The sequence below is a fragment of the Manis pentadactyla genome, chromosome 1 (genome assembly GCF_030020395.1).
Source record: "Manis pentadactyla isolate mManPen7 chromosome 1, mManPen7.hap1, whole genome shotgun sequence".
In the NCBI taxonomy this organism is placed as follows: Eukaryota; Metazoa; Chordata; class Mammalia; order Pholidota; family Manidae; genus Manis; species Manis pentadactyla.
The window spans coordinates 193,762,269-193,786,684 of record NC_080019.1 but is presented as its reverse complement, the minus strand read 5'-3'; the positions used below and the strand labels follow the sequence as shown (position 1 = coordinate 193,786,684).

General features: G+C 43.6%; 1 protein-coding gene across 5 annotated transcripts; it reads left to right on the top strand.

Annotated features, from left to right (window-relative positions):
* The first annotated feature begins 82 nt into the window (after positions 1 to 82).
* ZBTB21 (zinc finger and BTB domain containing 21) lies at positions 83 to 22,502 on the top strand. 5 transcript variants are annotated; one of them, XM_036876845.2, is made up of 4 exons: positions 98 to 210; positions 337 to 1,179; positions 6,098 to 6,164; positions 15,299 to 22,502. In XM_036876845.2, exon 4 carries the CDS (start codon positions 15,312 to 15,314, stop codon positions 18,489 to 18,491), a length of 3,180 nt encoding a protein of 1,059 aa, XP_036732740.2. In that variant the 5' UTR covers positions 98 to 210; positions 337 to 1,179; positions 6,098 to 6,164; positions 15,299 to 15,311; the 3' UTR covers positions 18,492 to 22,502. The 5 variants fall into 5 exon arrangements, with proteins under 5 accessions (XP_036732741.2, XP_036732740.2, XP_036732744.2 ...); XM_057504865.1 differs by lacking the exons at positions 98 to 210; positions 337 to 1,179 and adding an exon at positions 4,769 to 5,821 and having other exon boundaries at positions 15,299 to 16,899; positions 17,500 to 22,502; XM_036876846.2 differs by lacking the exon at positions 337 to 1,179 and having other exon boundaries at positions 83 to 210.
* The last annotated feature ends 1,914 nt before the right edge of the window (positions 22,503 to 24,416 follow it).

Below are 24,416 nucleotides of genomic sequence, written 5' to 3'. Positions count from 1 at the left end.
AGCGCACCTCCCTCGCCCCGCCTCCAGGAGCCGGGCGCCCAATCACAGCGCCGCGCACGTGACGAGCTCGGCCTGCGATGACCTCATCCCTGGTGTGGGATGACGTCAAATTCAAGATGGATGGAATCACAGCGGCAGCGGCGGCTGCGGCGCGCGCGAGCCGAGTGTGAGCGGAAAGGGGCCCGGCGTCTACCTCCGGGCTGAAGGCCGGTGAGTAACTGTCACGCCCCTCGCCCTAGGAGAACTGCGGGGCCCCGTGGGAGGCCACAGCCTCCCCGCAAAACGCGGCCTTTCCTGACGTAACTCTGAGGTGATCTCTCTCTTTTTTCTCTCCAGCGCGTTGCGGGCTCCGAGCGCTTCTGCGCGTGCGCGGGGCCCTGGCCCTCACCGAGCATGTCCCGGGCTCCCACGTAGCCGTTTGTGCCTTCACACTGCGCATGCTCCTTGCCCGCACTTGGCCTCACCCTCGCCATTGCGCACGCTCCGTCCCTCACTGGTCTTCCCTTGCCCGGCCAGGTGCCCCGGCGCGGACGCGCCCTGCGCCCAGCGATTGGGGCGCCTTCCGGCCGGGGACGCCTGCGCCTGCCCCGAGACGCGTGGAGGCCGGTGGTCTCTGCGGGCCCCGCGAGCGCGCGCGGAAGCTTGGGGCAGCGGGCCCCCGCACCTGCAGTAGCCTGCGCCCCCAGCCCCCTCGCCATGTCTGGCGGCCGCCGGAGCCACCACCCCCGCCCGAGCTGACTTTGCTCGGCCCGTCTCCCTGGCGCCCTCCGCCGTACGTGTGCACCGGGGCGCGCTCGTGTCCCCTCTCCGAATCCTCCGCCCACCACAGCGCTCAGCCCCCGCCGTCGACCGCGGCTTCTCTCCGGGGGTGCGCATGGTTCCGCACTTGAGAAAGGCCCTGTCCGAAATCCGCGGCCGGAGCCGGGGTGGGTGGGTCCGACCCGCGCGCGGCTCGGGAGACCGGCCCAAGGACCTCCGCTGGCCGGAGCCCCGCGGTCTCCTCCTGGGTTCTCTGTCGCCAAGACCACCCACCTGGAACAAGTTCAGTAGCACACTACGGAAGGTCGCTCTTGGGCCGCAGGAGAGCCCCGCGGGCAAAGTCCTTCACCCCGGTTGCTATTCACTCCAGCCACAGGGCCGCGTGGTTCCGAAGGGTGCCACCCGAGCAGCACATCGGAGGTGGGGTGTTTTTTTAGAGGGATTGCCTCGCAGTGGGAGAGGGGTAACTTTAATCAGACCCCACACAGTGCAAGAGCTAGCGGCGCTGCTCCCCTCCAGCATCTGGGGTCATCAGTGTATTACAGCAGTCCAGTGATTGTTCATAAAGACGACAGTCAGCCAGCAATAAGGAGCCTGCATTATGTTCTGCACACCTTGTTTAAAAAGACAAGAAAGTGGATTAATCCATTTTAGAAAGATTTCTTCTTGACAGTTACTTTTTAAAACTTTCCATTTGATGCTTGGAGTAGATCCCTCATCTATAATGACTAACAGTTATTACATTAAATTTAAGTACCGCTAATATTGAAGTAGAAGTTAGGGGTACTGGTTTACTTAAAATCTATGTTTAATTCATTCTTTTCACTATTGTTGAATGTATAATGTGCTTTGCCCTGTGCAGATAAAAGGTGAAAAGGTTCCCTCCAGGAACTTAGTGTTTTTGGCAGGGGATACTAGATTTTGTTGTGTAACAAACAGCAGAGGGGCTAAGTTATCGAGGAAGTCTCTGCATGAGGAGGTGATGATGACCAAAAGGACAGTTTTATCCCCAAAGCAAATGGGGCTGGGGAGAGCAGATTCTAGAGCTGTTGAGAAATGAGCGAGGCTTGACAGATTGGGGTGACTGGCTGGGAAGAAAAGAGAAGAGGTTTCTGGTTTGGGAGACCTGGTTGTTGGAAACACACCAGACTGAATGGAATGTGTGAGAGCAAGCAGATGTAGGGGTACAGGTGAGGGGGTGGGTGGCAAGTATCCTGGACGCGTGGGATGTCACTATGGCCCTGTTTAGTGAGCCCCTGAGAGGCTTGTTTCCACAGAGAAGCCTAGGCAGAGACACAGATGTGGGAGGCCATCATCCAATGGTAATTAAAGCCACAAGAGCTCATACAAAAGCAAAGTAATGCCACCTGCTGAGCTCTAACAAATGCTGGAGCAATGAAAGTGAGCAAGGTCGGGTCCTGAGCCTCAAATGTGGTGGTTTCTCTCTGTCCAATAGATCGCTGCCAGGCCTGTGCTAAGCATTGGGATACACAGATGAAAACAAAGATTTTTCCTTTAAAGGACTCTCATGAAGAAGATAGGTATAAAAGCAGATCTCTCAAAATCATTGTGTTGTTGCCAAAGAGATGAAGTATTGTAGTAAATTAGATGACTGAGCTACTGGCTAGGGGCACACTGACTGACGCTTTGTAGACAGCAGTGTTTAAGATGAATCTGTTAGAAGTTGGCCATGTAAAAAAAAAAGGCAAAGATATTTTAGGAGGTGGAAATTGGATGTGCAAGTTTGTAGGGTAGATGGTAAGCAGTGTCAGTAGGGGTGGAGAGATGAATTGTGACTAGAATATTAAGAGTTTTGTATGCCAGTCTTGTATCCCATAGAGTTGGGGTTTTTATCTATGAAGCAATAGAAAACCAAGGTAGTGTTCTAAAGGCAGTGATGGAACTACTTTTACTTTAGGAAAACACACAAGAAGGCATCATTTCTACCCTTGCATTTAACTGGAGTCAGCACAGAAAACATCAAGAAATACTTGTTGTGCAAGGTACCTTGTTGGGTATTGTGAAGAGTATCAAAAAAATTTAGAGTCTTAGTCTTTAGGTACCTTACAGTTCTGTTAGGAAGATAAACAGCAAACAACACTACGTAAGTGGTGCCACTCGTGTAATACAGGAGTTGGAAGGTGTCTGCTCTTTATAAACTGAAGCTTGAGCTGCCCTCACAAGCTACCACAGACTAGGGGACTTAAACAGCAGGCATTTACTTTCTCCCAGTTCTGCAGCCTAGAAGTCTTGAGACCAACCTGTCAGCAGGGTTGATTTCTCCTGAGGCCTCTCTCCATGGCTTGTAGGTGGCTGTCTTCTCTGTGTGTGTGCTCATCTCCTTTTCTTGGGACACCAGCCATGTTGGATTAGGGCCTACCCTAAAGACCTGTTGTAAGCAATTATCTTGTTGAAGACCTTATCTCTAAGTGTGCTTTCATTCTGAGGTACTAGGTGTCAGGACTTAAGTTTATTAATTTGGGGGGAAAGGGAGACACAACCCAGCCTGTGGCTGAAGGCTTAATGGAGGACTTGGACTTGAGCTGGGCTTTGAAAGATGATGAATGTTCACCTGATTGGAGTTCTGGGGAGACGGTTTGACGATAGGACATTGCAGATCAGGTAATGGAGGAAGCAAGGCGTGCGTGTTGTGTCTCAGAGACAGTGTCTAAAGCAGGAAGTTACCATGAGGGAATAATAAAAGCAAAGATAATTTAAGAAGTAGTTTGAAGCCAGATTTATGGAGCCTTTGAGTCCATATTTTTAAATTTTTGCCTTTTAACCAAGTGGAGAACCACTGGGTTTTTTTTATTTCGTTATTTCTTTTCACTAAGGTATTAAGACTCGGCTAAGAAGTCATATCAAGGCATTTCCTGACCATCTTCTCCAAACCCGTAATTACTCCACCCAGTCACAGCACCCTATTTGTTTCCATAATAACACTTAGCACAATCTGCTGTATCTTTCTTGTTTGTTTCCTTGTTTATCACCTGATTTACCCCACTAGATAGTGGAAGCCTTGTCTGTTTTGTGCACCCCTCTATTTCAGGTATGGTTAACCATGCTTTGACATAATTGGAGTTCAATAAATACATTGCAGTAAGTAATATTTAATGTATACATCCAATGAATGATCAAAAGTTTGTTTTAGGAAGCTCAGTCTAGCATCAATATTATAAAGGATGGATTGGGAGGGTGTGACAGGAAGGATAAATAGAGAAATGTATTAGAGTCCTTTAATACAACAGAAACTGACACGCTAGCTTGAATAGAAAAAGGAATGTATCATAAAGACACCAGGTTGCTCTTAAGGTATAAAGAAAAGCTAAAGAATTGGGCCAGGAAGGACAGAAAGCAAGGTAACTGATAGGAATGTGTAGCAGGCACTGGCAGGCCACTCTGCTCCACTCACTGGCTGCTTCTGTTCTGTGCAGGCCCATATCCCAGGGAGGAGGTTTGTGATTGGCTTGCTTTAGTTGTGTACCTACCCCTGAGCTAGGGGAGAGCAGTGCATCAGCTTGTATTCGGTGGGTGAGAGTGGTTCAGCCAAAGCCAGGTCAAGGGACCTCCTTCCGCAGGGGAGGGCGTGGCGGCCAGGACAAAACGAGAGGCTGCTCTGCTGGCTAAGGCACAGATGAAGAGCCTGGGCTGTGTTCTAGTAGAATCACTTGGCTGGATACAGCAGACAGCACACCCTTAACCCCAAATCAGACCTCTAGAGAGAAAGGAAATGGGGTGAGATGGGATCTAAGAGAGAGACCTTACCAAAGTTTGCATGGTCAGATGAGCTGTGCTGACTCTGAAATCTGAGGAGCTTTAGATAATTTCTGGATTACTGCATTGTCACCGAGTGACAACAATGAGACCTAAACTCAGAGTCGACTTTCTGTCTCCATCTAATAGTGAAATCAAATGGAAAGGGCAGCCTAAATCCAGAGGTGAGGGTTCAGGGCTGAGGGGGTGTCTGTGTGTGTGTGTTTGTGTGTGTGTGTGTGTGTGTGTGTGTGTGTGTGTGTGTGTGTGTGTGTGTGTGTGTGTGTGTGTGTGTTTACATTCCAGGGTCAAATGTAGATGCTTTGTTTTTCTAACTAGGTGTTCGCTTTGTGTTACACACGTTCCTTCCTTTTTCCAGTGTCATGGTTAGGATGGTTTAAGCAATCTCCAACATCCCAAAGGACTGGGTGCCCAGCGTTCAGTTTTAGGTTAATGTTTTGGATGTAAAGAGACATTTTCATATGAAACTGGCAGGGTTTTATGGGCTAGTCTTAAAGCAAATTTAATTTATAATGTTCCTTTGCTCTAACACCAGCCTCAGTTGTAATCTCCAAAACTTGGGAGTCTGGTGAGGTTACTTTGTTCCCTTCCTAGCTCCTTTCTGGCCCCTCACTCACCTCCTAGTGACCTTTTACCCGAGCACTTAGCTGTGCTTGCTTCTGTTTATGTCCCCAGAATACTCTGTATTCCAAAATTGCCTGTCTTCCCTCCATCCCCTTAAAAATCTTAACTCCAACTGATACAATATTGGTATAAAGAGAAAGTTATTTGCATTGAATTTAATTTATATGAAGATATGAATTCCCCGCCCCGTTTACCATTTAGTGCCTGAGGAATTTAAGGTCCTGGTATGAAATAAGTTTCTGAATTCAGTTGTGAGGGCTTTGTAGCCATTCTAGGGAATTGGAACTTCAGGCAAGGCCAGCCTTCAGGAGTCTTTAAGCTTCGCCACAATCAGACACTTGTCACAGCAAGTGTCTGTAGTGGAAATGTGAAGAATGGAACCTTTGGTATCATCAGAGCCCAGTGAGTGATGAGCCTCAGATCGTCCCTGATGTCCCCATTGTTCGCTCACTGGCCCTCCCACCCCGTTAGCTGCTTCCTGAAGTCAGTATTCTCATAGTCTTAACCATCATGTTTTACTTGTACATGTCTGTCCTACCACAGGAATGTGTACTGCCAGAGAAAAGGCAGCCGGTCACCTCACTCGTCTGCACCAGCCCCTCTCAAGATACATGGTCTGTAGCAGTGCAGGAACTTCAGGAAAGGAAGGGGGGACGGAAGTAAAGTACGTGCTCCCCACGTAGGAAACACTGTATACTAGGAGCTTACAAACATATTGCCTCTTGTTTTTCATAAAAATCCTGTGTGGTGGGTAGTGTTAGCCCATTTAACAGATCAAGGAAACCAGTACTCAGAAAGGTCGAGTGATCTTCAGGTTATATACCTAGTAAGTGGCAAAGCCAGGATTTGAGGCAAGTAGACTGATTTGAAAGTTTTTTCCACAGAGCTATGACTTCCATGAATTGTTAACCATAAAGATTCTCCTATTTTGAAATTTCAGGAAACAACATGAAATAGCAACAATTCAGGCAGACTGTGGGAAGATATTTGTGAGCAAGGATCAAGTGGTAAGCAAGCCAGCCCTCTCTCAGAATCTGGCTTTCCTGGGTGATTTCTTCCCAGCTTTTTCTGTCAATCCTAAACAGGCCTTGTTGTCCACACTTCACCCACTTTTCTTTAAAGAACTCCCCAAGGTTTTTCTATTACGACTGAAGTGGCTGTGGGGGCCCCCGTACCCACGAGTCAGGTAGAGCTGAGCGACAGAAAGGAGCAGGCATAGGCGTGATGGCAGTTGTATTTATACACAGGAGCTTTAAACTTACTACGCACTGTCTTCTTCACGTCGGAGGCCCTGATTACTCGTAATGAAAGCATGCATGAGAAATTGGAGTTCAAGGAGCCAGCAGATGTATGGAGGAGGAAGTACCTACAGCAGATGAGATGTACTGGCCTTACCTGAGCAGAAACGGCAAAGGGCTTGAGAATTAGTCTGTGCGTCCACCAGCCACAAATGGTTTTGCTGGATTATCTCATGGAATTCACTGTAATTCCCCACCTTTTTGCCTGCATTCTTAATGTAGCATTTTATATTTTTAGTGGTTAAACTCAGTAAACAGACCTAGTGTCATTAAAACACAAAAACCCGAAATGTTTGTTGTCTGCAGCTAGGCTAGGATAGATAAAAGCAAGGGCCTCAACCTGAAAGTGAGGAGGCCACACTGCCCTGCATGCTTTCTCCCATCCTTCCAGGCATCTGGGGCCTTTGTCCTGGGTGCTTAGAGTAAGGGAGGTCACTCTCCTTGTGATCCTCGGATGGCCTTCCTTTAGCCCCCACGGCCTCATGCCTCCAGCCACGTCGCATACCCGTCCGTGCACGTATCCTTTGCTCCAGTAAAGGTGGTGCCTGTCTTAGTCCGTGATACTGGGCATACTATCCCATACTTGAAATGCCCTTCACTCTCCTTGGCCCCTCCCACATTCTCAAACTTGGGCTCCTTCAAGAAGCTTCTGTAGAATGCCTTCCCTGACCTCTCACCTGCATCCAGAACCATCACCTGCACTCCATCTGTACCTCTGCACACGGTCCATGGCCACTTAGCACACTGCAACATGATGACAGATTGACTTGTCTTGTTCCCACATAAGATTTAAAATGAGTTAGGCAGGACCTGCCTGTCACACTGATGTCTTCCGTGTCTAGCCACTTCCAGCACATACTCAGTGGGTGCCCAGCCGAGAGAAGCGTGTGATAGGATGACCAAGAATCGCCATACTAACTGACAGATAGGTGACCGTAGGCAGGTTACTTCATCTGTCAGTGCGTTAGTTTCCTAATTTATAAAACAGGTGAAGACAGTGCCTCACTTAGATGTGAATGTAAGAATGAAAAGAGGAAATAGAGGCAGTATTTTGTAGGGATCAAGAGCGTGGCCTCTGGAGCCAGAGCTCCTGGTGTGAATCCCAGTCTGCTCCTTACTGTCTGTGTGACCTTGAGCAAGTTACTTGATCCAGTGTGCCTCAGTTTCCTTATCTGTAAAATGGGATAATACAGTACCTACCTCCTAACCCTGTAAATATTGAGTTAATGTATAAAAATGTTACAGTAGTATGTGGCAGAGTAAGCACTTACATAGTAGGTATTCTTAACTGTCTGATTAGTATTTGAGTGAATAAAATGGAAAACATTTACTGTAGAGTTCTGCACTGGTATATCAGGAATGTGTACATGCTTAGCCACTTCTCAGGCAACAGTCTCATTGGTGACTGCAGTGGAGATTGTAGTTGAATGAATAGTTTTAAACCCCAAATGATTTTCAGGGACATGACTGTGTCTCTTACAACTCAACTCTGAGTGACTTATTTTTTCTCCAGGTCCCAGATGTTCTCATTCAAAGAGTACAGAAGCCTGTGGTTTGAGGGATTAGAAGCATGCACTTAGAATAAAACAGGGCTCATGATAACTTGAGGAAAGCAAAAGAAGGAAACTACTCCGAACAATGAAAGTGAGAAAATGCTGGTTTTTGCCATATAGGAATGGGATGTGGATGGTGTGTGGAATAGCATTTGCTCCACATCCAGGGACTTTTTCCATCTCACTTGGTTTAGTCCTCACACAGTTCCTTAGCCTGTACCTGTGGTTTCAAGTTCCTCTGGTGTCCCAGTTTGTGTTCCCCTCAAAGCAAACCCTGAGACCAGAGCTCAGATGTGAGGTTTATATTTGTGGAAGTGGCCCCAGGAAGCACAGGGAAGCTTGTAGGGAAAAGGATGCCCATAAGGGGTGCATTAGTGAATAGGCTTCTCACATTGAGACTGTCAAAACTGAATTACTGAAAAAAAATCTGCATCAGTTTTTCTATCAAACTTCATCTTAAGTAAGGCCATCCTTCCAGTTGTCTGGCAGAATCCTTGGAACGTCTTCAACCCCATGCCTTCTTATCTTCAACAGTCAACCCATTAAAATCTGAATAACTGCCTTTACCTCCACTGCCGCCAGCCTCATCCCGCCACCACCACGTCCCAGCTGCCTTGTCGCAGCAGACCCCTGCCTGGCCTCCCAGCCCTCATCCTTTCCTGACCTTCCACGGTCTGTCCTCAACTCCCAGCAGAGCGATCCTTCAGAAGCCCTCCGGGTTGCCGCCCCTCCTGCCCTCAGGATCATCCGTGGCCCATTTTTCTCCTGATAGAAAGCATGCTTCTCCCAGCAGCCCCACAGCCCGGCAGTGGCTCCTCACGCTCCCCGACTGCCGTCTTTACGCCCCCTCAGCTCCTCTCCAGCCCTGCCGTTCCCTTACCTTGGCTCCTTCCTCGGCTTGTAGCACTCCTTGCGATCCTCGCGGACCATCCGCAGCACCTTCAAGCCTTCTCAAATGCTGTCATGTTGAATGAATGAATGAATGATGTGAAATTTCTGGTACACTTTGTAGTGTGTCACAGATGCTGAATAAATGGTAGCAATTACTATTTTCTCATTTAATTCTCACAGTAGCACTGTACTATAGCTGCTCTTCACCCTAATTTGCAGCAGGAAAAACTGAGGCTCAGAAAGTCTGATTAGCCTAGAGCACTGACTTCCAAACCCTCTTGACTGACCCACAGGTAGACTGACTATATTGTACATCTCAACCCAGTGTATGCCTCCATGTGGATATGTGTGCATGTAACAGGAACAGAAGTTTCACAAGATCTTAGCCTCACTACATTTGAGGCATTCTGACATTTCTGCTTTGTCCTAGTCATCTTATTTGATTACTAGTTTCAAACCATTAAATTTTTAAGAACCCTTTGGAAAAATACTTGTCCAGGCTTTCGATTCTGCATTTGTTGACTTCCCCGTGGCAGCATCTGAGCTAGCTAATACAAAAGGAGATAAGAACTGAGGAAGTCAGAGCTCACGCCTGGTCACCAGGCCAGTGGCCTGGCAGACTCTTCTCTGTGGCTCTCCTGGAGAGTACAGATGCTGGGTGCCTGGCAAAGGCTGATCCTTTGAAGCCAGGGAAGAACCTGTACATGGGCTGGTGCTAAATTTGGTACATCTGCAACTTGCCGTCTAGAGAATCATAAAACTGTCACAAATAGTCTTAGCTACTTTAATCCATTTTAATATTAAAAATAAATGTCATAACTGTAGCATCTTACTATGCTGATGGACAGTGACTGTCATGGGGTATGTGTGTGGTAGGGACTTGATAATAGGGGGGAATGTAGTAACCACAGTGTTGCTCATGTGAAACCTGAGCATAAGATTGTATATGAATGATAACTTAATATAAATTAATGTATATCATAACTACTGTAAAGAAAAGATGCATTAGAAAGCCAAACCAGAAATGAGATGTTACCATAACAGAAGCGTAAGTGAAGGGTCAGGTTTGGAGCGTCAGGCATTGTCTCTATGAAATGGATTTATCTCTGTCAAGAGTACCAGTGGGGTCAATATGGGCCCTTTTTCTTGGTGACTGGACTAGATGCTGACTGCGTATGAGATGCAGGCTCACCTGATCTCTGTGACAACCCCAAAGGGGAGAGGGCACAGTCAGTACCTGCATCCCACGTGAGGGACCCCGACGTTCAGACAGGCCTGTCCCTGATGGAGGAGCTGGCACTTCCGCCTCAGCCAGAGCCTCACTCACCACTAGGTCTGTGTCTCGCCTTTAGATATGAAGAGAATTTCAGTGAAATCTCTATTCAAATCCCCTTGTTTAGAATAGTAATAATCATGTTTAGATCCAGGCCAGAGTTTCCTGTGTGCTATTATTGAAAATGTGATTTGGTAAGACATACTATTTAGGAGATTGCAAGGTGTTCACATGCATTCTTTAACAAGTCTAACCTTTGTTAAACACGTTATTAAATGCCTATACCAAGGTGATTAGCAGGTGATTTTTCTCTTTCCAAAATTCGTATCTATTTTTAAAGATATGGCAAGACCTCTACTTTGCATCCCATTTTTAATCCACAGTAAGTAAGTCTATCCACTAATAAAACTGATTTCTTTTGAGAATTAGAGACTCTAAGGGTTTCAATTCTTCACACTTACTCCCTGAACTTATTAATAAGAAATAGAACCAAGCTTCAAATGGATAAGAGTAAACCTTTATTTACGAATAAGCCTTGTTAATAATAAACCTTAAATAATAAACTTTTATATTCAAATATTGCTCCTTTATATATCTGCCAAGTTCTAGCAGCCTTTTGATAGTATGAAAATGTCAGTGTTACAGTTCAGTCCCTAAAATTCCACTTCTAATGATTGATGATATGTATAAACCACATGACTTTTTATTTTTTAAGTTACTTAGTTTTTTGGGTTTTTTAAAGATATTATTGATATACACTCTTATGAAGGTATCACGTGAATAACAGTGTGGTTACTACATTCACCCCTATTATTGAGTCCCCACCCCACCCCATTGCAGTCACTGTCCATCAGTGTAGTAAGATGCCACAGAGTCCCTGTTTGTCTTCTCTGAGCTACACTGTCTTCCCTGTGATCCCACACACACCATGTGTACCAATCATGATACTCCTCAATCCCCTTCTCCCCCCTCCCCACCCGCCCTCCCACATGCCTCCCCTTTGGTAACTACTAGGCCCTTCTTGGAGTCTGAGTCTGCTGCTGTTTTGTTCCTTCAGTTTTGCTTCATTGTTATACTGCACAAATGAGGGAAATCATTTGGTACTTGTCTTTCTCCGCCTGGCTTATTTCACTGAGCATAATATCCTCCAGCTCCATCCATGTTGTTGCAAATGGTAGGGTTTGTTTCTTATGGCTGAATAGTATTCCATTGTGTATATGTACCACCTCTTCTTTTTCCATTCATCTACTTATGGACACTTAGGTTGCTTCCATATCTTGCCTATTGTAAATAGTGCTGCAATAAACATAGTGGTACATATGTCTTTTTGAATCTGAGAACTTGTTTTCTTTGAGTAAATTCCTAGGAGTGGAATTCCCGGGTCAAATGGTTTTTCTGTTTTGAGTTTTTGAGGAACCTCCGTATTGCTTTCCACAATGGTTGAACTAGCTTACATTCCCACGAGCAGTGTAGGAGGGTTCCCCTTTCTCCACATCCTCGCCAGCATTTGTTGTTCTTAGTCTTTTCAATGCTGGCCATCCTAATTGGTGTGAGGTGATATCTCATTGTGGTTTTTATTTGCATTTCCCTGATATTAGTGATGTGGAGCATCTTTTCATGTGCCTGTTAGCCATCTGAATTTCTTCTTTGGAGAAGTGTCTGTTCATATCCTCCACCCATTTTTTTTATAGGATTATTTGCTTTTTGGGTGTTGAGGCATGTGAGTTCTTTATATATTTTGGATGTTAACCCCTTGTCGGATATGTCATTTACAAATATATTCTCCCATAATGTAGGATGCCTTTTTGTTTTGCTGATGATGTCCTTTGCTGTACAGAAGCTTTTTAGTTTGATGTAGTCCCGTGAGTTCATTTTTGCTTTTGTTTGCTTTGCTCGAGGAGATGCATTCAGGAGAAAGTTGCTCATGTTTATACTCAGGAGATTTTTACCTATGCTGTCTTCTAAGAGTTTTATGGTTTCCTAACTTACATTCAGGTCTTTGATCCATTTCGAGTTTACTTTTGTGTATGGGGTTAGACAATAATCCAGTTTCATTCTCTTACATATAGCTGTCCAGTTTTGCCAACACTAGTTGTTGAAGAGGCTGTCATTTCCCCATTGTATGTCCATGGCTCCTTTATCGTTTATTAATTGACCACATATGCTTGGGTTTATATCTGGCCTCTCCAGTCTGTTCCATTGGTCTGTGGGTCTGTTCTTGTGCCAGTACCAAATTGTCTTGATTCCTGTGGCTTTGTAGTAGAGCATGAAGTTGGGGAGCCTAATCCCCCCACTTTATTCTTCCTTCTCAGGATTGCTTTGCTGTAAGGAGTCTTTTGTGGTTCCATGTGAATTTTACAACTGTTTGCTCTAGTTTGTTGAAGAATATTGTAGGTATTTTGATAGGGATTGCATTGAATCTGTAAATTGCTTTAGGCAGGATGGCCATTTGACAATATTAATTCTTCCTATCCATGAGCACAGGATGTGTTCCCATTTATTGGCATCTTATTTAATTTCTCTTATGAGTGTCTTATAGTTTTCAGAGTACAGGTCTTTCACTTCCTTGGTTAGGTTTATTCCTAGGTATTTTATTCCTTTGATGCAATTGTGAATGCAATTTTTTTCCTGATTTCTCTTTCTGCTAGTTCATCTTTAATGTATAGGAATGCAACAGATTTCTGTGTATTAATTTTGTATCCTGAAACTTTGCTGAATTCAGATATTAGATCTAGTTTTGGAGTGGATTCTTCAGGTTTTTTTATGTACAATATCATGTCATCTGCAAACAGTGACAGTTTAACTTCTTTACCAATCCAGATGCCTTTTATTTCTTTGTGTTGTTGTCTGATTGCCATGGCAAGGACCTCCAGATCTATGTTGAATGAAAATGGAGAAACTGGCATCCTTGTATTGTTCCTAATCTTAAAGGGAAGGTTTTCAGCTTCTTGCTGTTAAGAATGGTGTTGCCTGTGGGTTTGTCATATATGGTCTTTACTATGTTGAGGTACTTGCCCTCTATACCCATTTGTTGAGAATTTTTATCACAAATGGATGTTGAATTTTGTTGAATGCTTTTCAGCATTTGTGGAGATGATCATGTGGTTTTTGTCCTTTTTGTTTATGTGGTGGATGATGTTGATGGATTTTTTAATATTGTACCATCCTTGCATCCCTGGAATAAATCCCACTTGATCATGATGGATGATCTTTTTGATGTATTTTTGAATTCAGTTTGCTAATATTTTGTTGAGTATTTTTACGTCTATGTTCATCAGGGATATTGGTCTGTAATTTTCTTTTTTTGTGGTGTCTTTGTCTGGTTTTGGTATTAGAGTAATGCTGGCTGGCCTCACAGAATGAGTTTGGAAGTATTCCCTCCTCTTCTACTTTTTGGAAAACTTTAAGGAGGATGTGTATTAGGCCTTCACTAAATGTTTGATAAAATTCAGCAGTGAAGCCATCTGGTCAGGGGTTTTGTTCTTAGGTAGTTTTTTTTTTTTTTTTTTTGAGAGGGCATCTCTCATTTATTGATCAAATGGTTGTTAACAACAATAAAATTCTGTATAGGGAAGTCAATGCTCAATGCACAATCATTAATCCACCCCAAGCCTAATTCTCGTCAGTCTCCAATCTTCTGAAGCATAACGAACAAGTTCTTACATGGTGAACAAATTCTTACATAGTGAATAAGTTCTTACATGGTGAACAGTGCAAGGGCAGTCATCACAGAAACTTTCGGTTTTGATCACGCATTATGAACTATGAACAATCAGGTCAAATATGAATATTCGTTTGATTTTTATACTTGATTTATATGTGGATCCCACATTTCTCCCTTTATTATTATTATTATTTTTTTTTAATAAAATGCTGAAGTGGTAGGTAGATGCAAGATAAAGGTAGAAAACATAGTTTAGTGTTGTAAGAGAGCAAATGTAGATGATTAGGTGTGTGCCTGTAGACTAAGTATTAATCCAAGCTAGACAAGGGCAACAAAACATCCACGGATGCAGGATATTTCTGTCAAAACAGGGGGGGTGAGGTTCTAAGCCTCACCTCTGTTGATCCCCAGTTTCTCACCTGATGGCCCCCCTGCGACTGTGCCTGTCTTAGGTTGTTCCTCCCTTGAGGAATCTCACCCGTCTCTGGCTAACCAGTCATCTTCCGGGGCCATACAGGGAAATGTAAAGTTGGTAAGTGAGAGAGAAGCCTTATTGTTTGAAATGGTTAGCTTTTTATTTCTTTGCATATTTATGCCCTGTAGCTTCTATGCCCAGCATTTGTCTTGAGGTATCTTTACCACTTGGAGGAATTATGATACTCGGTAAATTCGATATGAGGCACGTCTTAGGTAGTTTTTTGATTACCAGCTCAATTTCATTGCTGGTAATAGGTCTGCTCAGATTTTCTGTTTCTTTCTGGGTCACCCTTGGAAGGTTCTATTTTTCTAGAAAGTTGTCCATTTCTTCTAGGTTATCAAGTTTGTTAGCATATAGTTTTTCATAGTATTCTCTAATAATTCTTTGTATTTCTGTGGTGTCCATAGTGATTTTTCCTGTCTCATTTCTGATTCTGTTTATGTGTGTAGACTCTCTTTTTTTTCTTAATAAGTCTGGCTAGGGGGTTATCTATATTGTTTATTTTCTCAAAGAACCAGCTCTTGGTTTCATTGATTCTATTGTTTTATTCTTCTTGATTTTAATTTCTGCTCCAATCTTTATCATATCCCTCCTTCTGCTGACTTTGGGTCTCATTTTTTCTTTTTCTACTTTCATTAATTGTGAGTTTAGACTGTTAATATGGGATTGTTCTTCTTTCCTTAGGTAGGCCTGTATTGCAGTATACTTCCCTCTTAGCACAGGTCTTCTCTGTCTCCCACAGATTTTACGGTGTTGAATTATTGTTGTTATTTGTCCCCATATATTGCTTGATCTTTACGACTTGTTTCTTTATATTTTATGTTATTTAAATAAGATGACTCATCCAAAAAACTTTTGTCTGCCTGTAGTCTGCTAAATATCGGCACCTATGAGAAGACAGTGTCCTGCCCTTGGGGATCATTTCATCTCATGGAGAACTTTTCACCACATTATTCATAATAATTGCACACTCTTGTCTTTCAGATAAACCCAAGCGATGGAGGGATTACTGCATTACATCAACCCAGCGCACGCCATTTCTCTCCTAAGTGCCCTCAATGAGGAGCGCCTCAAAGGACAGCTGTGTGATGTGCTTCTGATTGTCGGAGACCAGAAATTTCGAGCTCATAAAAATGTCTTGGCTGCCAGCAGTGAATATTTCCAGAGTTTATTCACAAATAAGGAAAATGAGTCACAAACTGTATTTCAGCTTGATTTCTGCGAACCAGATGCTTTTGATAATGTTTTGAATTACATTTATTCTTCATCTTTGTTTGTTGAGAAAAGCAGCCTCGCTGCTGTGCAGGAACTAGGCTACAGTCTTGGGATTTCCTTCCTGACTAACATCGTTTCTAAAACACCTCAAGCCCCCTTTCCAATGTGTCCCAACAGAAAAAAAGTATTCATAGACGATGAAGAAAACAGTTCTCAAAAGAGAAGCGTCATTGTTTGTCAGAGCAGAAATGAAGCACAGGGGAGAACTGTCACTGCAAACCTGCCTGACCTGAGCCATAGTTCCCGGCCCTCACCTGGCGTGGCGCTCAAGACCAACACCAGTAAGCCTCATGTTCCAGCACCAGTTGAGCCACTTCACTGTTTGTCATTAACAGAAAAGAATTGGCCCAAAGATGGTCCTGTGGGCTATGCAAAGGCCCTTGAGCATTCTGGATCTCTGGAAGACTCTGACAGAAGCACCCTGGTGAAGAGGAACACGGTGCTGCCTTCCAAGCCCCCACAAGATTTAGAGGCTGTGGGTGGGAGGGCAGGGCTCAGCGGCCAGCTTCCCAAGGGAAAAGTCATGGAGCTGGCCTTGAAAAGACCACGGCCACCCGTTTTATCTCTTCGAAGCTCATCAGAGACTCCCTATGTACTGAAAGAAACTAACAAAGGAAGTGGTCCAGGCGAGGACAGAAACTTGTTGTACTACTCCAGGTTGGGGCTGGTAATCCCATCCAGCGGAGCCGTCTCTGGAAGCCAGAGTGTGGACAGAAGTGGCCCTCTTGTTAAGAGCCTCCTCCGACGATCATTGTCAATGGACAGCCAGGTTCCTGTCTACTCACCCTCAATAGATGTGAAGCCTAACCAGGGGTCGTCCTCAGTGTCAAGCAATGCACCAGGGAATGTGTTCTGTGCTTTATCTCAAAAGTCATCTTCAAAAGACTGTGGTGAAAGGTTAGCCCTGGATGACCGGCCCCCAGCCCTGCAGCCGCACCGCCTCAGGTCCTTCAGTGCTTCTCAGTCCACGGAGAGGGAGGGTGCCACCCCAGTGACCAAGGTTCAGATCAAGATGGAACCCCGCAGCCCACTGTCTGAGCCCTTGGACATCATCCGAGTCACCGTGGGAGACACGGCAGGGGCCTCATCTGTCGCGAGAGACCTTTCTCTGAAAACAGAAGACGACCAAAAAGACATGAGCAGACTCCCAGCAAAAAGGAGGTTCCAGGCTGACCGAAGACTGCCGCTGAAGAAGCTAAAGGCGGATGAGCATGGGTCTCCGGGGTCAGAAGATAATTTTGAGGAAGGTTCAAGCCCTACTCCCCTCGATGCAGATTTTCCAGATTCTGACTTGAATAAAGATGAATTTGGTGAGTTGGAGGGAACAAGACCAAACAAAAAATTTAAATGCAAACATTGCCTTAAGATCTTTAGATCAACAGCAGGCCTTCACCGGCACATTAACATGTACCATAACCCAGAAAAGCCCTATGCTTGTGACATCTGTCACAAGCGGTTTCACACAAACTTCAAAGTGTGGACACACTGTCAGACCCAGCACGGCATAGTAAAGAACCCGTCACCAGCCTCTAGCTCACATGCCGTTTTGGATGAAAAATTCCAAAGAAAGCTGATTGACATAGTGAGAGAGAGAGAGATTAAGAAGGCCCTGATCATTAAGTTAAGGCGCAGCAAGCCTAGTTTTCAGGGGCAGAGCAGTTCCCAAGCACAAGCCATCAAGAGGAACTTGAGATCGCGAGCCAAGGGAGCATACATTTGTACTTACTGTGGAAGAGCCTATCGCTTTCTCTCTCAGTTCAAACAGCACATAAAAATGCACCCGGGAGAGAAACCCATTGGAGTGAATAGAGTTGCTAAGCCTAAAGAGCATGTGCCTCTTGTGAGTCCGGTAGCAAACAAGGAGGTTTTCCAGTGCCGCCTCTGTAATGCTAAGCTCTCTTCTCTTCTAGAGCAAGGAAACCACGAGCGACTATGCAGGAACGCAACCGTTTGCCCTTACTGCAGCCTTAGGTTTTTCTCGCCCGAGCTAAAGCATGAACACGAGAGTAAGTGTGAATATAAGAAGCTGACCTGTCTCGAGTGCATGCGCACCTTCAAGTCCTCCTTCAGCATTTGGCGGCACCAGGTTGAAGTACATAATCAGAACACCATGGCGCCATCCGAAAACTTTTCTCTACCCGTTCTGGACCACAATGGGGAAGTAACTGGTACCTCTAGGCCCCAGGCACAGCCCGAGCCTAATAAAGTGAACCATGTGGTCACCACCAAAGACGACGTGTTCAGTGATTGTTCAGAGCAGGTGAACTTCGACTCAGAAGATTCCTCCTGTCTCCCTGAAGACCTTAGCCTTTCAAAGCAACTGAAAATCCAGGTCAAGGAGGAGCCTGCAGAGGAGCCTGAGGAGGAGGCACCCGAGGCCAGTGCAGCCCCCAGAGAAGCAAGTTCTAGCAAGGATGCCGCCCTGTGGCCCTGTGAGAAATGTGGCAAGACATTCACGGTGCACAAGCAGCTGGAGCGGCACCAGGAGCTCTTATGTTCCGTGAAACCGTTCATCTGTCATGTTTGCAACAAAGCTTTCCGCACCAATTTCCGGCTCTGGAGTCACTTCCAGTCCCACATGTCTCAGGCTGCAGAGGACTCTGCTCGTAAGGAATCAGAAGTGTGCCCTGTTCCCACAAACTCTCCGTCGCCACCACCTCTGCCCCCGCCCCCGCCGCTGCCCAAGATCCAGCCCCTGGAGCCCGACAGCCCGACCGATGTGTCTGAAAACCTGGCTCCCGCTGCAGAGAAATTGTTTGTGCCCCAGGAGTCAGACACCCTTTTCTACCACGCCCCTCCCCTTTCCGCAATCACATTTAAGAGACAGTTCATGTGTAAACTCTGCCATAGGACATTTAAGACGGCGTTTAGTCTTTGGAGTCACGAGCAAACCCACAATTAAAAGACCACCACCCCTCTCCACCTGTAATGAAATGGGAGACAGTCTCCAGATTTCAACCTAAATTGTGAAATGTGTCATAAGAAACAATATTTTTTAACAGTAATAAAGGGTGGAAATTGTCATGCTTGAATATGAGCTTGAGGTAAACTGATATTAATTAGTATATCCTTATTCAACTTAGAAAAACTCTAAAAAATATTGTGCTTCTCTGGACCTTACAGTCACAGGATGACTCGACTTCATTCCCCTTGAAATTTGGTTGACCTTGGTGGTCTGCATGGTTCCTCACCCCATGGTGGCAGTGTGATCTTTTACTTGAGGTTGTTTTGTTTTTTTTGCTAATTTGCAATTAGCGAAATGCTATTAAAGTATTTCTTCTTTTGATTGTATCAGGCACCCACGTTCTAGTTAAATCTTAGCCATGTTCTTCAGTCCAAAATGTATCAGGAAGAAGTGGAGTAGTTTGCAGTATTGATTTAGAGTTTAGAATATTTTAGCAATAAAAAAATGACAAACCTCAACTTTCATAAGTTATCCTAACACTTGAGAAAAATAAATATTTGGTATTTTGTGGTCATGTAGAACTTTTTTTTTGTATGAAAATGTGAGAAATTTAAATCAGCAATAGTAATACTTAGGTTTTTTATAAAATAACAAAACTTGCTCTTGGGTCATTTAATGTAATTAATAATGGAAGACTTGGGAAGTGGAAATACTATGATTTCTGCAAGACCTCTAAGTCAGTTTACAAAAGCTTCAGTAGTTTTAGGCATTGTAATCAAAATGGTTGCATTATGCTCTCTGCGTATTACAGTTTTAAATTCAGACCAGCATGGAAGGACTGAATGTTTGGTTTCCTCTGACTTAAGCTGTCACCAATACAGTCTGAGTGTATTTGAGACAGAAAACAAAAATAACGTGTGGCATTAACTTTGAATTTAACAGCGTCCGTATCACAGAGGTCAGGACAGATATTTACACAGATCTCAAGCCCCAGGGTCAGTACAGCCACCTAAAATTCCGAATTACCATTGACTTCTAGAGATTTTAAGCTGAGGGAGAAACACCACAGTGCAGTCTCCATGTTCTTTTCAAAAACTATCTTACATATAGTATGCGTTTCCTGCCTCTGTCTGGTGGTGAGTTCTGTTAGAATTTGTTGGGGTTACTGCGGTAAAACGTCCATAGTGACATCATTCTGCTTTAAGTCACTGCTTCATATTTCATAAATGTATTAAAGTACCATTAAGAGTCCTGAATTAGTTCTGCTACTTTTTTGGGGCCCATAGTGTTTTGGCTGCCCCCCCCCCTTTTTTTTTTTTCTATTTTGAAGAAGTTGTAATTAAAAGCCTTTCAGTAGGTGTTATCCAAATCTCAGTGGGGTGTTTCAAAAGGGAAAATGTTTATTTCACTTGTAAAGAGGAGGTTAGGTACATAAAAACAGAAATATTATTGAAACTACAAGATCCTTTTAAGGTAGGTAATAATGGATTAAGATTCCAATCTGTTTTTGTTTTTTTTTTACAAGCTATTCTTTTAAATAGAAACATCAACTACTGTGACTAAGAAATAATTTGTTGAGTGCTTAAAGTTGTGCTCTAGCAGAAAAGAACTGGGGACTCAGCCGTCTTATCACCCACATTCCATACTGACAGTAGGAGAGATACTCTATGGAAAAACAAACATTTTTATAAAGTACTAATTGACTTTTTACATTATAGAAATACATATGAAATTTTGCCTTTTATTATTTAAGAACTATCAAGAGTCCCAAAATATTTGAGTGATTACCTGCTGTTTTGGTTCTTAAATTTGATGAGAAAGGAAAATAAGTTGCAGTTACCGATTTTTGCCATCTTCATTTTTTCTTGAAGAAATCTATGCATTTTGAAGACAAAACTACAGCATACGATTTTATGTGAAACAGGATGGATTATTGTTCATTGAATTCATTCCTGTGTAATGAATTACTCTGAACACCTTGGTGTCAGTTCCCTCAGAGTAATCATTTAACAGCAGTTAGAGTATCTGTAAAAATTCCATGATACACTGTATCTTGGCATTGTAAATTCACTATCCCTGGGCTTGAACCTTTATGCTACATTTTTGAAGGTTTTTTTTTTATAATGTTAATCAGTAAATATTTTTGACCTAAATATAGTCTCTGCATATCTGTTGGATTTTAAAACTTGCCCGTGTTTTGTCTTGTTAGCTCACATTTTTGTCTAGGCAAGGAACATAAGATTTCAATGAAATTTTGAACCAAAAACATTTATAATGCAGTTCTGGTTTTTCTATTAATTTTTATACTGTATCTTATAAGCATTAGGCTGAAAGAGTTTATTTTGATGGTCAAACAAATAAAGTATGCTTCCACTCATAACTATTTTCAATGTTCAATGTTAAGTAAAATAATGAGAGACATGCAAATTGCTTTATTCAATAAATAGTTTTCTTAAGAATGTTTATTGCAGCCAGTAGGCAAATACTTGGTGTAAGACAAATTGAAACTCTTTAAATCTTTAAAATGTTTTTTCTGACTGTAAGTAATTTTTTGAAAATGTAGAAAGTTAATTATCTTTGTAAGTATTCAGGATGCCTACTTTTTTTGCAGTTGTGGAAAGAATGTAAGATGTTTTAATATATTTGTTAATCTAAGAGCTTGTTACTGAATCACTTTCTTTGGGCAAGGGAGACACCGTAAATGCATTTTTATCAAGAGTAAGCAATGGAGGTAACTGCGTTTTTTCTATAATAATATTTCAAAATGAATAGAATATTCACCTGTAGAGCTAGTTGTGGTTAGTATGCATTTAATTTTATCAAGATATACAACTAACAGTTCAGCTGTGATGTTACTTGGATTTGTGTGGAGATGTGCATGGTTCTTGGTTTTCTTTTTGGGGATGGATTGTTACAGCCTTCTCTTCCTAAACAGGCCCCAGTACCCTGTACTAAATCGGTGATGATCTAACCCACACCCAGCACCCATTGGTGCTAATGAGAGTAGAAGCTGAGACAAGAATAAAATGTGCCCATTCGTGGAGGCAGGGAGTGTCCCCAGCCACTTGGACAGTCAGGGTGAGGAAGAGACAAGAATGAACTGATCTAAAGGCAGCCTTAGTTCCCTCAAATTGTGTGTGTGTGTGTGTGTGTGTGTGTGTGTGTGTGTGATGAAACCATGATCTAGAACTTTAGGAAGTAATTTGAATTTTCTTAGTACAAAAATAATTAGTTGTCATGTGTAACAGGTTTCTTCATAAATTGCACTAACTGATACTGGAATATTACAAGTTAGTATCAGCTTCTGGTATCTCACTGATGCTTTTTGCAGTAATTGTGAAAAGCATTATTGATTGAAATAATGCTGACAACTTCTTTAACACTGGCTTTTTTATTTTAAAAATAGGGTTTTCTCTTGTGGCTTTAGCACTTTAAGAAGTTTGATGTTTGCCTAATTTGTAATATGCTTGTTAAGTGTTTTTCGGCATTTTATCCAGCACATAGCACTTCCACATGGCTGGGGAGAAAACCGAATGGTCAGGGTTTAGATTCTGGAGGAGAAAAAATAAGTTAATGCCGGGTCTTAAAAATCCTCCCTTCAGTCATGCAGGAACCAAAGTATTCTGCAAATCTTCACAGTAATTAAGTCCAGTGCTCTTCAGTCATTTACTAGTGCTGTCCAGATTTTCCACAGTTATCCTTGGCTAATAATTTTCAAAAGGTGACATTAATGCAACACTTTTCAAAATTTTCATTGAATAAATACTTACTGTTAAAAGAAAAACAAACATGGTTTTATAATTATTTTGTTGTCATATGCCTTAGAGTAAATCATTGTTCAATTTTATTTTGGAGTAAGCTGTGAGGGCTGAAATTTCATGTAAAATAGAATTTCTATCTAATGTTAATCCATTGCTTATTTGTACGCAGGCATTATCTGTTCATTTGGCTTAAATCTTGACTAAGAATGATTGGAGTCAATAAATTTGTACTGTATTTTGTTTTGAGTCACAGTCTCATTGGTATGTCTGGACTTTGGTGATAATGCTCTGTAGCACTTCAGCTTGTGAAGGCAGAGACCAAGCCCTGCCTCCTGGATGATACAAACGGTCACTTAGGAGTTGTGAGAGAACTAATCTTCTCTACCAGCTGCAAGTTACCTGGACGCCACACATACATGATAAATAAAACAACATAAGCCGTGGTCTTTGCCTACCCACCATTTTGTTTACTGTTCAGATTAGTAGTTTTTTAAATGATGGTGGGGGTAAATGCATAAAAAAGTTTCTAAGCACCTTGCACTGTCATTTTGGCACAGTAATTGGTCAGCTAGTTTTACTTCATAATGTTAACAGGCTTCCAGGTTGTAGCAGCTCATTTTCAGGCAGCCCTTCAGTAATACCTGGCTTTCCCGGTTAAGAGCTGAGCTATAGGTATTTTAGATTAACACCACCAAGTCTATTGTGGACCCAGAGAAGGAAAGGAGAGACGGACTGGGCCAACGCAGGCTGCTTCACTCCACCTGGGAACTGCACGCAGTGCTTCTAATGGGTTTGTTTCCCTTGCCATGTGCCTAAATTCGTCTCTCTTGGGAGCCCCTAGCTAGCAGTTTCTTGAACACACTGCACCAGGAATAAACCATGTAATTTTTTTTCTAACCTGTTTGAGCCTTGTATCCAATTTGCCACCAAGTATTGTTTTAAAAACTTTGATTTGCCCTTCTGAGTAACAACAGAATTCTCATCTGTAACTTCCTATTTATTATTACATATTACAATGTAGGCAGTCCTCTTGCTTCCTCCTTGGCCTCAGGGCCACACTCAAGATGTGTGGCAGGCCAGACTGTCTCCACTGTGTAAGACGCTTCCCCAGCCAGGGGCTAAATCTTGGCTCTGTTGAGAAAGAACTCTGCAGACTCAAGTTGAAGGGCAGGGGTTACACAGAGCTATGCCTGGGGCAGAAGATTCCCTGTTGTGATACAAGCACTTCAAAGCCTGGTGCCAGCCCTGTGGTAGCAAAAATTTGGATAGCTTACCATGGGCCTGATGGGCCCTCAGCCCCTGTTCCCCACAGTATTGTCCCTTGGTCAATTCATTGACCCCGCAGTAACGCAAACCTCATTTTGCCCAGCTGAATGTCTCAGATCTCATGTAATTGGCATGATTTCTGGCCCCTTTGTGCCCGCTCCTCACCCCAGCCAGAGTAGCTGCCCCTCCTCGAGTGTTCCCACCAGACCCTGACGGGGTTTCCCTTGTGTGGTCTATACAACAAGAATGGGTGGAGGCTGGCAGAGCAGGGAAGCTCTTCCTGTTTGTTTCTAGGGCTGGGCAAAGGGAAAGGGCCTAGTAAGTACCTGATAGACGCAGCAAAGAAATTTTTTTTCAAGGCCATTTATTTTCAGCTGATATTAGAAGGAAACTTCCTGAACACCTCAGCATCTATCCCCCAGAAGTTGATTCAGCCAGTTTGAGACTCGGAGTGTATTTTAATTTGTGTGTGGTTCTCAGTAAACTCAAGGAGGAATGGAAATATCCAAACGCCTGGTGTCAGACTGCCGAGTCCCTTGGCCTTGACAAATGCACTCGCGCTGGCATAGCCGTCCTGGGCCTGCGGTGCGCTGAGTGTCGCACTTCTAAAGTGCCCAGTAGGTCACGCCCATGTGGCGAGGTGTCTAGATAAACTCACCAGTAAATCTAAGAGGAGCACTGGTGAATTCGCAGCCAGTACTATGGTGTAGAGGTGAATACACTGAGTGCTGGCTGCAGAGGGAAGCAGGCGCGGGTATGTGCTAGTGTGAAATAAGAGCAGGCTGTCCCCTCACCTCTTCCCCATTCCCAGATACTGCAGCACTCAGCCCCCTCCATGTAGAATATTCCTCAAGTCTCCCTTTGATTTTAATGCTCCTGATAATTTTGAAGATTT